Source organism: Etheostoma cragini, chromosome 3 (genome assembly GCF_013103735.1).
Source record: "Etheostoma cragini isolate CJK2018 chromosome 3, CSU_Ecrag_1.0, whole genome shotgun sequence".
Lineage (NCBI taxonomy): Eukaryota > Metazoa > Chordata > Actinopteri > Perciformes > Percidae > Etheostoma > Etheostoma cragini.
Genome location: NC_048409.1, coordinates 12708384 through 12724953, shown reverse-complemented (window position 1 = coordinate 12724953; position 16570 = coordinate 12708384). Strand labels below are relative to the sequence as shown.

General features: G+C 40.0%; 1 protein-coding gene across 3 annotated transcripts; it reads right to left on the bottom strand.

Annotated features, from left to right (window-relative positions):
• Positions 1-1326: 1326 nt before the first annotated feature.
• Positions 1327-16570, bottom strand: tmprss4a (transmembrane serine protease 4a). 3 transcript variants are annotated; one of them, XM_034868056.1, is made up of 13 exons: positions 16369-16570; positions 5832-5889; positions 5438-5581; positions 5086-5238; positions 4860-4986; positions 4625-4744; positions 4022-4065; positions 3492-3654; positions 3207-3373; positions 2776-2871; positions 2484-2626; positions 2123-2275; positions 1327-1804 (listed from the first exon to the last, which is right to left on the bottom strand). In XM_034868056.1, the coding sequence occupies exons 3-13, from the start codon at positions 5547-5549 to the stop codon at positions 1793-1795; spliced, it is 1290 nt and encodes a 429-aa protein (XP_034723947.1). In that variant the 5' UTR covers positions 5550-5581; positions 5832-5889; positions 16369-16570; the 3' UTR covers positions 1327-1792. The 3 variants fall into 3 exon arrangements, with proteins under 3 accessions (XP_034723947.1, XP_034723944.1, XP_034723946.1); XM_034868053.1 differs by lacking the exon at positions 16369-16570 and adding an exon at positions 13283-13734; XM_034868055.1 differs by lacking the exon at positions 16369-16570 and adding an exon at positions 6482-6742.

The window sequence follows — 16570 nt, the reverse complement described above, 5'->3', positions numbered from 1 at the left end:
CTCTGATGTTCAGGAAATTATAAATGTTTTTTCATACATAATCAACTGTCTGTTTCTTTTAATTATTGTCTGTCCTGTGGCTGCAAAGTCATAGAAATAAAGAGCAATACATAGTCAAATGTGGCACCAAAAGTCATTATCACTCTTTACGTCCTGTGCTGTGTTTCATCACTTCTTTGGAACTAAATTTTCTGTAGACATTGGAACCTATTCCAACATTTTAGGGTTCCAAATAATTGAGCTTAAGCCCCATACTTTTTCCCAACGTCTTGCTGCTAAAACTGGTTCTGCTGCAGTTAGTTAGAAACAAAGTGTAAGGTTGTTGGAAAAGTGGTCACACACAAAATGACATCCATCTGTCACAGGAGGTCAGCATAATAAAGTTCTTGGTATAGTCACTGGAAGAATCCAACTTTCTTGTACAATACCTTGTTGTTTTTATGGTCCAACAATTTACATACATTTGTTTACCGGTTATTCTTTTTCTTAACTTTTGGCCAAGTGTGTATGTGGGGCGACAACACTGAATGGAACAAGGGATCCATTTTCTAGCACATAAGCTTGCAAAGAATATCAAGTCAGTTGATGGACAAAACAATCATGCCAAGTTGAAGAATGTACAGAATTTACATTTAATAATTATAATATAAAAAGCAACAAAATTTACCATATACAGTCAAATTATATCACTCACCAAACCTTAACGAAATGCTAATCCTGTACAACGATTGTACATCATACCACACATTAACTTATGCTTAACAATAAATCCAGGTACATGTATTCTTTTACTTTGCTTTAAATGATTCATTCAAAATGAAAAAATTGCGGGGTTTTGCCTGAGTGCACACATTTTACAAAATTGACCAACTATAATCTCTGTTGCTACAAATTATAGTTAATTACATGTACTGTATATCCTTTTAGCTGTAAAGGCAAAGACTCATTGTCCACCACTGTATATATTCTGGCCATGGTGAGCTTTCTGAACACGCGCCCAATATCTGATTGGACTTTGAAACTCAGCGTGGTGGCATTATGAACATAACAGTGGTTTTAGTCAGTGCAAATCATCTGCACATACAGTAAGGTCATGTGGTTTTCACTTAAAGTGCTCATGTGAAACAATATGTGATAGGAAACAAGCACACCATCTGCGCAGTAAAAGTGCATTTCCCTTTAATAGGGGCATGAGTCAGGTCAACTAAATCAGCATCGTAAATGCATTAAACTCCTGGACTTCACTTATTACGGTGATATGGTGAAGCTTCACACTTACTTCCACTGCTCTGGCCTTCTGACAACTTCCTTTACATTGTAGTTTTCTGTATAAACTCTCACACCACATTGCACACAGTAATCAGCACATAATCAAGTATATTATGTCTGAGGTCTGCCAGTCTGGTAAGCTCTACAATCTTCAGAGTTAAAACGTTTTTTTTACAGTTATTGCCAACTCCTAACGTCAATACCAAATATTCTTTTGTCATCTATTACAATACAAATCAGACTGGACAGAGACACATAACATAAATATACTTGTCCCCTGAGACAAGAGCCTGAAATGGCGTATGTGTTTGTGCGTGTGCGTGTGTGTGTATATTTAGTGTTTTTGCATATGGCTGTTTTTAGAAGTTAATTTGTGTTGCTGCTGAGATTGATCTTGAACTTCCCCTTCTGTCTCTCATCTCCAGTCCACCATGTCGAAACAGAAGCTTTATTTTAGTTTCACAGAGTGTCCAAGGTAAAGGGGCCTGAGTCTTGAGGTGGCTGCCCAGCATGATCGAGGACCTCAGGGGTTTTCCTGGAGGGAGGGAGGAAATTAAAATGATCAGGCTGAGCTTTGTATGAATGCAGTTCTTATTAGGGTTAGGGTTTGGTCTTTGACTCCAAGCAGCAATTGTATAGTATATATTTATATTTTGTATATCCTTTTCATTCAGTCCGTTTTAACTTAAGGTCCACTTACTAGCTTGTCAGGAGTTTACTCAGTTTGACAAAAAGAGCTACAATTGAATTGTGCAAATGCCATCCTCTTACTCTGTGATGCAGTTGAAAGCTACAGAAAAAGCTAGTAAGGAGACCTTACTGACACACAAACAGCATTGTTTGTATGCTGTACCTCAATGACTGTATAAATCCAGTTAAGCATCTCTTCAACGTTGCTGTAGACACCTGGTCTTCTCTCCCGGGCACAGCCAACGCCCCAGCTCACCACTCCAACCAGATGCCAATGAGAAGAGGTGAAGTACACCAAAGGGCCCCCACTGTCCCCCTGGGAATCATAACGGCGCAACATCTTCAGTAACATTTGACTATCCAAATAATTCACCAGTAAAGAATGTCAATACTGGTCCATTCTACAAACTACCACTTAAACTGAACTGCAGCCCTATAGAATATAGTATAACTTGAAATATTCTTTTTTTTTCTTTAACAGCCTTGATCAATATTGATTGTAACGGGAATTAGTGGTTTGTTACCTGGCAGGCATCAACTCCCCCCTTCAAGAAACCAGCACAGATCATCCTTCGGGTTATGGCGCTACCATACACTGTGGGGCCGGAACACTGCGCCCGGTCTATCAGAGGGATAGAGGCCATCTGGAGTGAAGGAGAAACCTTACCTAAAGACAGAACAAGAGTGCAACGTTTGAATTATAGTGGCCACTTCAGAGAAGTTGTCCTTTCTTGTGTACAATCTGGCAGTTGATGAAGATGAAGATGGTGATGATGATGATGATGATGATGATGATGATGAGTGTAGGTTTCTTACCGTTTTCCTTTTGGTATCCCCAGCCAGTCACCGTCATGGAGGCATCAGCAGGAAGCCCAGAGGCTTTAGGAGGTAAACAAACCGGCTTGCGGCCCACTAAAAGACAAGGGCAGTGTATTCATTATGAAAATGTTAGCATTTAAGGTTCTAATATTTATGTCAATGCTTTGGCAAATTAAAAAAACGGTACAGTTAATGTGTTGATTCCACTATTCAAAATTCCCCTGTCTGAATTTGAGCTATTGTGAAGAGTTTGCCATTTCACATGTCCCCCACAAGAGGGCATTAGAGTAAATCCTAGTGACTCCTTATTTGCCCTAATCAGAACTGTTCAGATTTAAATTCAAACTACAGCCTCTATAAAAGGTCAGTTAATCAATAAAATAAATACACCCAACTGTGTTTTTATGAGTATTAAATTAAACTCTAACCTTCCACTGTGATTGGGCTGCTGAGTCTCATCAGTGCAATGTCGTAGTCGTTTAGTGCTGGATTGTAGTTTCCATTCACTATGATCCTGTCTACAAAGGAACCTCCCAGTGAGCCCATATATGTCCGGCCTGACACAACTCTCCAGCGACTCAGCTCTTTTTTACTGCTGCAAGGCCGAAAAGAAGAGAGTGAGGGGAAAGTGTAAGCATGCGTTTATGTACAGTATTAGATGTTAATCACAAGGGAAATCCATTTGAAATGGTACATATGGGAACTATACGGACCTAGTAAAGCAGTGGGCTGCAGTAACAACCCAATTCGGTGACACCAGTGACCCTCCACATGTGTGTTGGCCTCCCTGCTGCAGGCTAACCTGCCAGGGCCAGTCTTCAATGAAAGCATCTGTGCCCCCAACCACACGGTCCTGAGAGTGCACCTTTCCACAGTCTGATGAACAAAGTTATGTTGTTAAGATTAGTTTCTTCTTCACTGTGGTCCATTTCAACCAAACTTTTATTCTATGATTTTGTTTTATTCATGTTGATTCTTCAATTCTTCGAACAGTAAAGGTCAGGCTAGAGTTTCATTTCCTCCACAAACTCTGTTTTGGATTGGTTGTAAAAAATGAAGGAAACCACTCATGTGTTGCTAAGAGTTTCACTGCTTACTGTAGACATGTATGGGCCCGTCAGTGTGAGTCTAACAACCATGTCATCTTCCGCCCAACTGTGCCTCGTTAGAAAACTGAACAATGTCAGTGACAGCAGTTGATTTTCTAAAAAAATAAATAAATAATAATAAAAAAAAAACTCACCTGAACAGGTCAAAGATACCACGGATCCGGATGTGCACACACTGCTGTTGGAGAAAAGGCATTCAAAAGTTACACATGTAAAACAAATGGCTACACAAATAGTAAAAGAGACAAGGTACACAGTAAAACATTGATCAAACTTTACCCCCATGCTGAACCTTGTTGCAGTTTCTCTTCTGCTTTGTTTGAATAAACTACCTTTTTTAATTCACTTTCATAAGGGACAAAGAGGAACAAAAAACATGGATTTTTTTGTTTTAGGAATAGAAACTATGATAAAAAGACATGTGAACAAGAGAAATGAAGGGGGAGAGCAACATTTAAAAGCTGTCAGAGAAATTCCAAGTAAAATGTGTTCAAGGAAACACAGATAGGAACAGAAGATAAAGAGGGGGGAGAGAAGTGTATAATGTGCTTTTATTTTTTAAGTCAATAGCAAATGGGAATCAGCTCTCTGTCAACAGCTGTGTCTTGATATAAAGTGAATGATTAAAGCAACAGCACACACTCGGAGTTTTCTGATCTGATGGGCTTTTTTTTAAGATTACTTAAGATCTGAGGTTAAAAGTGCTGTTGCTATTTCATAGGAGATGTCTTCCTCACCGGTCAATGGTAGCCTGATGTATGGGTGTGTTCGTAGTCCCAGGCCTGATAGCTGTGAATGGTCCAGTTTTTAGGAAAGATGTCAGAGTGTCCACTGGGACAATGGTGTTACGAGGTTTACTGTTAAGGCAGAAGAGGCAATGTAAGACTTGATTTCAGGTCAAATAACACAGACACAAAAATCAACACAATCAATGCAATGGATGTTAACTCATATTTTCATGTGTAAACTCACTATGTGTAGCCTAGTTGTTTACAAGCTGTCTCTGTGTGCTGCTCAGTCCAGTCGTCGCTACACACACTCCGCCAACCTGCGCCACTACTGTACACCTGCAGGACCAGCTGCCCTGTGATGAGACGCACTGGAGGGAGGAATGGTACAGAGAAAAACAAGGAGTCATTTTTTCAAGATTTGTTTTTGTGCCTGTGACAAAGCGACAGCATCAGGTGTCTTGTTTTACCTGGAAAGGTAGTGTTGACCGTAAAACTCGACAGACATGTAATTTCATCCTCTCCTCCAGCACAGTCATCTTTCCCGTCACATGCTTCTTCTATGGGGATGAACTTTACTGAACGCTTGCAGAAGAAATATTTGCTTTCAATCAGCACCTTAACTGGAGGGGGGAAAGAGTGGTGCATTGGAAGAAGAGGGAAGAAAACCGGTTAGGATAGCATTCTGCCACACCTTTACAAAACATGTTTCTCTAGTACCCGAGCTGATGGACATTAAATAGGGTCCTGTTGAGCATGCCATCTTGTGGTGTTTGTGTGTGTTGTTAGAAGTAGAAACTACATCCAAGAATTGCGACTCACTGAAGTATCCTGCAGTAACCAGTATGCCCAGTAAAATCCCAACTGTTAGGACAGTCAGCAACACTTTCTTCCTCTTAGACGCCTTTTCTTTCTGAGTCTTTGGAGCCGTCATGGGCCTTCTGTGGAGGCCTGGGCGTGGAACCACTGGGGAGAAACCAGACACAGCAATTAAGAGAGACACACAAGAGAGGCAATAAAAGAAAAAAGGGGGATGACAGAACAGAAATCCCAAATGAGTGAAAAGCACAACAGAAAATGAGTAAAAGTGGTAAAAAAAAAAGTATGCACCCAATGTGCTGTAAGTTCTCTGTCGAACAAAACAGTTTGTGTGGTTAACAAGGTTTTCATAAAACAACATAGATTAACATGAAACCATCACCAACGGACAGCTTACCTGCCTGCCTGGAATTCAACGGTCTAGTGCTTTCTTCAAGAGGCACCTGGGCGGTTGTCTGAGGACAGAATAACAAGCAAACATAAGACAAGGTACGCCTCAAAACAGCATGCATATAGTACATTGTGTGTGTAAGGAAAAATACTTTAGTTAGGTAGAGACAGCTAGGATCCATTCAACTCTGTGTTTGCCACCCATTTTAGTTGTTGAGCCTTAAAAAAAAACTACGTTTTTGAGTATTTGAGTTTGATTGTTTTTCTCATTTCACTTGAAAGTACCCGAATGGTAAAATTATTTAATATTTTAACAAGAAAAAACTCTTAAGACAGCACGCCACTCTGAATTGTAACTCATTTATCTCAGTTAGCTAGCTAGTCACCGAACAGTCGATTACAAACACCTGGTAAATTCACTCATAAAAGGGGGGCTTGAAGTTGAAATTAAACATTTATGGCAATCTCTTTCTTAAAGTTTGAACCAAACTCTGTGCATGGGGTCATTGATTACTTTTTCAGTAACGGTAACGTTACGGAGCGTTAGGAAGTGCCAGTTAACTGTCGTTACTCGTTGCTAAACTCATTTCAGCAACATTAAACCTTCACTTGGGTAATTTGGGGGTCGGCCATAGTGGCCAGCTTATTCGCTCCTACCGGGAGTTAGATGATCTATTTGGTCTCTTCAGTGGAGCAACAGGTCGGGAGTGTACGTCAGCTTAGCCGGGCCGGGGCGCGGGCAAATCGGAACGCTGGGACTCGGGGTAAGTAGCTAGCTAACGGTTAACTAAACTAGTTGTTTTATTTAAATGTTGTTTTTTTCGTACGTTTGCATAGCCCAACGTTAACCAATGGTAACTCAATCGCATTCGGCGTTGGAACGCATGACCACAGCGGCTTCATAGGTCCTTTTCATAACCTTAGCCATTTTAGACGTCATTGTATGGTAAACACTGGTGTATTTAGCTAGCTAATAACGTTAACTATGGCCCTGTTCCCTTTTAGGTTGGCTAAGGCCCTGGTAGCCAGCATGCAGGAGCTTGCTCACTGGAATGTCTGTGACACACTAAACAGAACGGGACGAAAATGAATCGATCGAATCAATTTCACCTGCTTTTTTCCCCCAGTAACTGTCTGTGGTTTTGCCCTGCAATGACATGTCAAAATGGCTTCTGTAAAAAGGGCCTATTGAAAGGACTGAATGTTTGGAGCAGATTTGCACATGCAACTCTTTACCAATTAAAGTAGCAGCACTAGCTCCGAAAGTGGCTTCAAGTCGTCTGACAATAGAGTCGATCAAGATAAACTGTGTCTAGTTTGGTCTGCAAACCAGACTATTATTATTATAATTTCATGTACATTGTATGTATGTATTTGTATCCTAGTATTTCATTTATGTTTATATTCTGTGCTGTGTGACTGATTTTGCTGCTTTAACACCATCATTTCCCATTTCTTTTGATCAATAAATATCGATCTTAAGTGGACGAGAGCAGGCAGCAACAGGGGGTTGACAAAAATTTGCCAGTACAAGTCTCAAGTTGGACAGTTTCCAGCCGTTTCCAGTAGCCTTCAGACAGGAAGTCACAGAAACACTCACATCCTGTTAGGTCCTGTTAGGTCCTGTTAGCTGTCAAGACGCTTTACATGCATCTGTCGCAGATTTTCATTAAAAACACACTGTAGATGATCCGTAAACTGAACGGATTTAGTCTCTTTGACTTTTAAACGTAACTATCAGCCACACAACATGTGGTTTACAGAATAAGCCTTTAAATCAGAATAGCAATTCAAATCCCTCCAATTCAAAATCAATTAAAAGTTTAAATAAAACATGTTGAGTCAATTCTGAACCAATCGGCTGTTAGATCAGCTGAGCGGCTGCCTTGATCCTGTGAGGTTATTGTTGCCCAGGTGTGCATGACGTCAGAGCAAGGCGGTATCAAATCTAACCGGCTAGCTCTATTACCATGCTAATAATTCTTCTGATTGGTGAACCTTAGATTGCCCTCAATTTTTTCAGTGACCAGATTATCATATTCCCTTCGTGCCTCTCTAAGATTAGTTAAGAGAGTAGGATTTGAGCTCTGCTTATTTTGTTATTCCAATTTTATAATTGTTTACTGTAGTTCCTGTTGTCTAGCATCCCTCTTTTTCTTTCTGGCACTTGCAAACGAGATAAAACAACCCCTGAGGTAGGCTTTTGCCCAGTCCCGTAATATAAATGCTAATATTTCCGGGGAGGTATTGGGTTCCAAATAAAATTTGAGTTCTGTCGTGATGAGGTTGATGAACTCTTTATCATTAAGGAGAGATGCATTTAACCTCCATTGTCTATGTGGTGTTTTTCGGTCCTATGTTCAATGAGAGTTCAATAGGTGAATGGTCAAAAACAAAAACTCTAAATTTAAAATGTTAAATAAATCAGGCATCTTAACTTGGAGCAAGATAACCAGACGGTTACTGTTAATAAAATGTACTCATTTCGACACTGGTCAAACGTGTGCACCTGTAACGGCGACGCACACACAATTACGTGTGCAAGTACACATGCTGCAGTCTCAATGTGCCGCCACAGTCGCGCTACCTTTCCTACATGACAGATTCATCATAACTGTATATGGATATGAGATGGAGCGTCAAAATTTCAGAAATGGAGTAGGCTAGATCTTATACGTTTATATAAAGACTCCGGTACTTATCAACGATTTTCTTTTCCCACCAGGTTAGAGGTATGCTTATCAGGTCTCAGTCTCTGTCCCTAGGATTATTTTCCTTTTCACCTCGTCCTTTGCGTCAGCCGCATCCCGAAATTCCTTCTCTCCGTTGTGTGTGTGTGACTCGGAATCTGTCTGGAAAAAGCAGAGCAAATCTGACTCCTTGTCGTCCTCGGAGTAGTTTTTGGACATCCGTAAAGGCCGCTCTTGCTCTGGCTACACTTGCTGTGTAATCTGGGTAGATGGCCGCCGGGTTCCCATTGTAACTCAATGGAACCAGATCTGGAGCTCTTATTAAAGTCTGTATACTGTCTCCGTCATAGTGTTATTTTGTAACAATGGCACAGGGTTTATCTCCCGGTTTCCTAGACCAGAGACTGCGATTATAGCAATCAATATTGATATCTTTGTCCATCCGCAGTGTCTCTTTCAGTGGCCTAGGTTAGAAACTGCCGTGGTTGAACTTGAGCCCGGCAGTTCTGGGACTACCAAAATCCGGATGTTCCCTCCTCTCATCCGCACCTCAGATCTTCAAATTTTCCAATCCGGTCTTCCCCTTCACTTGTAGGAGTGCTCACCCTGGTTTGAAGGGAAACAACTTCCGACATCGGACCATGTTGAGAGCTCATTTCCTCTAATTTGCTCAATTTCGCACCGGATTTTAGTGGCGTTGTTTACAACTTAAGCTTTTACCGCAAGTAGTTCACATTTTAGTGTGTAGAAATCGTCGTCTTGTGTTTTTCAGTTCCTGTCTTATCACTATTGACCGATCTCCCTGTCAGAGAGACGAGGATGTCCGACTTTATCACGTCCAGATCTATGCTTGTAACTCCTGGTTTTATTTGCGCAGCAGGTTGGTTGGGGTTACCTTGAGCACCTGGTGGCAAGGCCTCAGGCCTTGTACTGGCGAAAGAGTTGAACTTATATTTTCAGAGATTTACCGCATTTACAGAAGCAAAAGCGACTGATATCTAACATTGTAGGTTATTGACAACAGGGGTATACGATTTAAGTAGTATTTCATAGTTTGGATGCCGTTGGAACATCAAATTATTAGTGTTCCTACAGGAAACCCCCCCAAAATAAGTTTACTTACTACACGTAAAATTGTAGCACGAGGATTTAATGGTGCAATACCTGGTGCACAAACTAGGGTCATCTGTGTTGTGACTCTTTCACTCTTTGTCTTTCATCTCCTGTAGTTGGTAGGTACATGTTGTAGCATGTAATTAATCTAAAACGAATATGATTCATCCTGTAGTCTTATAGCTCAAGTATCACATCAATGTGGCTGCTGACTGGCCTATTTGGAGGATTTCAGCAGATTGTATATAGTTACTGGCTTGAGCACTATCCTCTACCGGCTGTTCTTTCTTTGTCTCCTCCTCACAGCTTTTCATTGATTGTTTGAACCACAAACATATTTACAGTATTGGTTGATATGTTGTATTGGATCTAGTGAAGGATCTTTGATGACTAAATGAGGAATTGCTAAAACAAACGCTAAACAAAACAGCTAATAGGGAACGCTGTTATATAGCCTACCCCTATCCAGTTTTCACTTCTACTTCAAAATATTTGGTAAATTCCCTAATTTGCATATGTTTTACAACATTCTACTGTAATTACTTAATTTAAAGAACTTGCTAAAATCAACTTTGGTGTAAGAGGTTTTATAAAGCTCATCTCTGTGTTGATCCACAATCGGCTCTTGTCAGTCAAATTGAAGGAACAAGAAAAGTGTGTAGACTCAATGAAGAGAGAAGGGCAAAGAATGTTGTTGGGCAGGTTTCTTTCTTAGGGAGGTGCTTACTTTATCCTGCTGCCAATCAGCTGTTCTGGCCATGACTGTTAGTTTGAGACACTCCCTGAGAAACTCTTGTATAAGATAGTATTTCAAATGGTTACATCCAACTTAAAGCAACAAAGACCTAGACACTTTATTCTTGTTGTGGCATCAAATCTTGCTCAAATTTTTGTTTACATTGAAACACGGATTGTTTTACTGCAGCATTTTGGTATGTAACACAAGATGTCTCATTACTTAGCCTATGGTATTTTGTTTCATATATTTAGTTAATAGCCATACACTTTTCACTCTATGTAACAGGATGTAAGGTGATTCTGACATATTGTCTCCTGTTTGAAGTTTTGGCATCCCATTGATTTCATACAGTAAAGTGTATGAAACCTAAAAACGTTGTAAAACCTGCATAACAGAGATCCATTTTTGTAAACTAATAATTTGATTTTAACATATGCCGAATGATACACACCCTTAAAAGAATCACTGATACCAGAAATATTAGTAGGAGTAACCAGGCCATCATCCCCTGATGGTATGCAGTATAAATTGAATAGGTAAGAGCTAAAAAGGCGAGATGAATGATACAGCACAAAAAAGTGGGAGGTCCACCTACCTGGGAAACCAGAAATATTGCTAAAGGAAGTCCTGTTGTTAGGAGTGGAAAAACATAGGGACCTAAAAATACAAGTTCTGTTTGGTCATACCTCTATGGCATGGAATAATAGTGCCTTCTGGGAAACATAAATGTCATCATTGTATCGTGAATAATTAACCATTCTATGAGTCGGAGCAATATTTCAAAACAATCAGATTGCTAAGCGTTACCATTATGTCTTACTTAGACAGTAAAAGGTAATGTAGTGAAGCTAGGGGAGGCAGTTTATTTTTGGAATTATTGGGCAAAAAAATCCATAATAAATTTACAGCATATTGTAATTCAGTGCAAATAAAACTTTTTAATAAAGTGTTCTGAAAGAAGTCTAGACAATCTCACACACACACACACACACACACACACACACAGAGATCCTATTGGCCGTTATGTGTATGCCAATGCCCGTGTGACAGTACTTTTTTTTTTTAACCACAAAGGCCAGGGCAGCAAGTTCCATTAAATAAACAATCATTTTAAGTCCATGGAAGTAATACATTTTTCTTTTATTGATTGAGATTTTACTGAATGATGTTTTGCAGAAAAGGGCTGAATTATAGCCACAGTTGTGCGTAGCGGTCACATGTATTAACAGCTCTTTTGACACATTTACAAAATCTAGCTGCCGCGACACAGTCAGGGAAACTACACTTTCTTTGCTGTATTTCTCACTACAGGTTTAACTAGAAGTGGAGATGGCCCAAGTATATGCCAATGGAATTTAGGGGTGTTTCTATTCTATACGTCCATTTAATTGTGAATATTGCAAGTCACAATGAGGCCAGCTCCACAATGATCATGATAAAAAAAAAACAGGCATACAGTATGTGTAGCTTTTCTTGTTTTTGCATTTTACCCACTGCTGCTTTAACGCAGCAACAGTAGGAACTGCTCCAGCAGAAAAGAATAACTGGGTCAGCCCTAACAGTTAAAAGCCTTGACAGGGTAACCTTTTGTTCAATTGAGATGTTCACCTTGCTGCTTTTCAGCTTTATTGGATAATGTTCCTCTAAACTGAAACTGAAACTATGCGGCGTGTGTGACATGTTCAACAAGCTTTATTCAAAGGCAGAGTTCTAGACCAGTGCAGTCCCCCCATATTTAGAGGCACAATAAAGCACATTTATATGGTGTACAGTTAGTGTTGAGTAGGTCACGCGATAGACTCTCACATCAGGTCCACGGACATATGCTCAGTCATATAACAAAGGGGGTGGCGCACAAATTACCTTTTTGAAGTTTGACCTGCAGGTAAAATAAACTGCCAAACTGCACAAATGGTAATATGAGTATCAGCTGGATTAATATGAGACTATGTCCTTACCTGAACCAGGTGGCCACTGACCACACGTGTGATAAGAGGTCTTATACGATGTACTGTACCTGTGGCCATAAAATATCTTTATCAGTAAGGACAGCTACCTTTTGTAGCCAGTTTGCTACCTTTGCACACATCACTTTATATCTACTTATTTAAACTTGATCCAGTCCTCACCATCAAGTCCTTAATGCTCATTTTATTGTAGCTTTTTCAGTATTTTATGTGAATCTGTTTAATGGGTCCTGTCTGGATGTGATATATGTTTTAATGAATCCTTTTTTCATACCAGACTTTGCGCATGCAAACAAAAGACAATTTAAGCCTACTTGCCTGAAAAGTAGATAGATAGATAGATAGATGTTTATTGATCCCAAGAAAAATGGGAAATTATGGTGTTGAAGATGACTAAGTATTTTCTCTTCTATTCATATAAAACACAAGGCAACAAATGCTTAACATATCAACTACAGTGGTAGTAGCTCAGTCAGTGGGGAGTTGGATTGGGAACCAAAGTCCCCATACGTACCAAAGTACGGAGTGTGGATTGATGGCTGGAGAGATGCTACTTCACCTCCTGGGCAGTACCAGGCAGTACCAGGTGCTCTTGACCCCCCCCAGCCAATAGAACCTGAGCATGTGTATTTCAGGCCCGTGTGTATTGATTACTAACAAAACACTGTACATTTTAATTTCCCCATTGGGGATCAGTAAACAGTATATACTGTTATAAAATTACAGCCAACTGTATATGTTCCCATTTAGTGCTGCTATGAGCCAGTAGTACACTACAGAAACTAGTTGAGCACAAGTAAGCAAACACAGAATACTTTCAGTTTGTACCACAGTATCTATCGTTACCAGGATATGTATTGATGATGATATTCAAATGGCCCCTCCAATGCAAACCAGTGACCTGACTTCTGCAACAAACATGTTGATTCTTCTTTTTAGTTGCACTCACCCACATGATGTAGTTGTCTTTCTCATCCAACACAGTACTCTGCCCTCCCTCCCTGGAGGTAAGATCACCCCAGTAACTAACTGGGGTGATGTCCTTGTCCTTGGTGCTCTTCCTCTCACCCTTCTGCTCCACTGGATTCAACTACAAAACCTGGGTTGATTCGGTCTCTCGCTCTCTCTTTCTCTCTCGCTCTTCCCTATTCTTTCTATAGCAGTGTAACTGAATCCGGCTTGAAGGGTGCCTGACTTGCCCCTCTTTGAGACCCAAGTAATAAAGACTGCCGCTGTGTAGCGTTGTTTCAATGCTCCGCAGATTGAGAGAGAGCTGCTCAAAAAGGAACGACCAAGCCCTGTTGAGAAAACACAACTAAACTATTCCTGGTAACTTGCACCCTCCTATTTCTCTCTCTCACTGTTCCTCCTCCTACACCTCCTCCCACTCCAAACGTTTTAAGCCCCTGGACATAAAGCACATCAGCTATTTTTTGGCCCCCTTTTGTGTCCTTTACTCTTGAGCTTCCCTCCAGTGTCTATTTGCCTCTCAAATGTTATGTACCCAAACATACACCCACACAGCCATGCATCTGCACAAATACATGCAAAAACAATGACGTGGCGCAGTGCCTCACGTAAACAAATACACACACACACACACACACAACCCAGACACAACATGAAGTCAACGGTGGTGTGGTGTGCCCCACCCTGAGGCTGAGGTGTGTATCTATTACACCTCTGAATTGTTTTGACAGTCTGATGAAAACTCAGTTGGTATCAGTCAAAAGTTCCTGACATAGGGATTGTGACTCATGCCACATCTCAAAACATGAACAGAACATAATAAGAATACGAGAAATATGATTAATGCATCCAGAGCTTATAGTTAGAAGAATAAATAAACTTTCCAGTAAGTCCAAACTGTAGATGGATACGCATGCACACGCACGCTAACACACATACATCAGGGAATCATCAAAGTCATTAGCGTTCGTCCTCTGGGAACCATGAATGAAAATTGAATGGCAATCCATCAATAGTTGATGAGATATATTTGTCTGGTCACTGTAAATGTGCAAGAATGCTGCAAGGTCAGGGGATGTCACTGACTCTGATACTCAAACTGAGACTTTTGACATCAACGATTTGGATTGTGGCCAAAGGAGAACAGTCCTGAACATTTCAGCCCAATCCAGCAGCACATTTCTGTCCCTAGGTGACTGAAGTGTTTTACTGTCTAAAGATGACCACACTGGTCACTAGGTCAGTGCCTCTAAAAATTAAACCAGTGTGAATGTTATGCAACACCGGGCATAGACAACTAAGTGGGGGGAACAGCTTGATGGGGAGTGTGAGAGAAAAAGACTGAGGTTGGCTGAAGAGAAGGGACCATTGTTAGAAACAGCAGCTGATTGTGTCGCTTGACCTGCACTATTACGCATTATGCAGCGAACCTTAAAGCTGACTCCCAACCTTACCTCACTCATAATGCTTGGTCTATGGAATCTGCAGTTGTCTTAGATTATACAGCATGTGTGAAAATAGATTGATGGATAGATGTAAAAATGCAGGTATGTAATAAATACACACATTACAATTTCTGAGGGGATCACTTTGAAGCTAATGACGTCTGAACGTTCTTCACAACAACTTATTCAGTTAACCTAGATATTCAGGTTGCCGTAAAGTTGCCAAGCCATTAGGAGGCTCCACCCTGGTATTATATTGGGTGCACGTTGTTCTTTTGTGTGTTGGCCTGCCTATTCAATTTCAAAAGTGTCATTTGAACATCAGTTGATGATAGGCGCCCACATATGTTTGCATTCATAACATTGTATGCACAATATATCACCCACTTTTCATTCCCTCTAATATGGCACATTTCACACAGTTTACAGTGTAAATCACATGAATACTGTGCAGTCACAACGTTTACCCTGTCTGACAGTCCAACATGGTTGAACAATGGCTGACAAGATGTTTGCACACGCTATAAAAGACAAGATGTGAGCAATTCAGAGATCTTTTATACTTTAGGTTTGCTAGGCTTTAATTGTTCTATTGAGACAAGCTGATTCATTTTGTTCATAATGCCATTATCTCTCCCAGCAAGACAAACACAGTCCCTATCAGCCTGATCAAATTCTTTTGTTCATTTCTTTGTCAATGGAACCATCTGTTGCTTCTAAAAAAAAAAAAAAAAAATGTAATTGTCTTTTTTTCTTTTCAATCTGGGTGCATGTAAAGTTAAAGTAAATATACTGTTAAATAGACTGCTTACATATTAACAGACCCATATAGGGCTATTGCTTTGATTTTTGTATTCCCAATGACATTAAGAATATCTGTCAAATAAGGTAACTGGAGCTAAAGCCATTCCATTCTTATTTTCAAACAACATCTTCGGAAACTGTTAAAACTAATCTACTTGTCGTTGACTTGCAAACAATGCGGCAACAAATTCAAATTCTTTACAAACTTCTCAGAAGCAGAGATCTTTTAAAACATTTTGTCAAAGCACTTAATTTGATTAAAAGACCAACTTTGAACAAAGCAAAAGCATCGTGAACATAGAAAACAACATTAATCAAATTAGACTCTAAATATGATCGTTTAGCAAATTGTACTAAGCTTATTCTAATTTAACACAGACATATGTTACACATTCTGCTCAAGAACTTACGAGGTGGTTGACCATGAGATCATATATTTTTAATAAATTGCTTGACCGTAAGGCACCCATTTCAAATCTGGATCTTTGCTTTAAAGCATTATGCATCCTTATCAGACATGCTGATAAGGATGGTTTACTAATGTTTAACAGGTCACTTGTTTACAGGATGATCAAAGTTCTCTTTTGAGTCTGCTGAATTTTTAAAACACCACTACATATATAAAAATACTACAGCCTCCAATTTGTTCTTTAATTCTCCTGCACAGTGATTTGGTTGCTTGAGAAATGCGATACAAACACATTAGTTTTAAAAGTCCAATAATGGTTAGGGTTAAAAAAAAAAAAGCAGAAGTCATAAAATAAATCACAATAACACACAAAGACATCATCCCCCACATAACTGTACACTTCCTCACCTGTATAGCAGCAGTCACTCTGTCACTCCTTTTCAGAAAAACTGAATCTGAAGGTTGGTGAGACAACTGGAGAAAAGTATTCCCGAATTCTGAAAATTCTGCATTCTCCGAGGAGTTTCTCGACTGACATCTATTGTTTTTAACAGGGAACACCCTTCTGAGTTCCTACATCCCACCTCTCTGCCCTCCACTTCCACGGCAA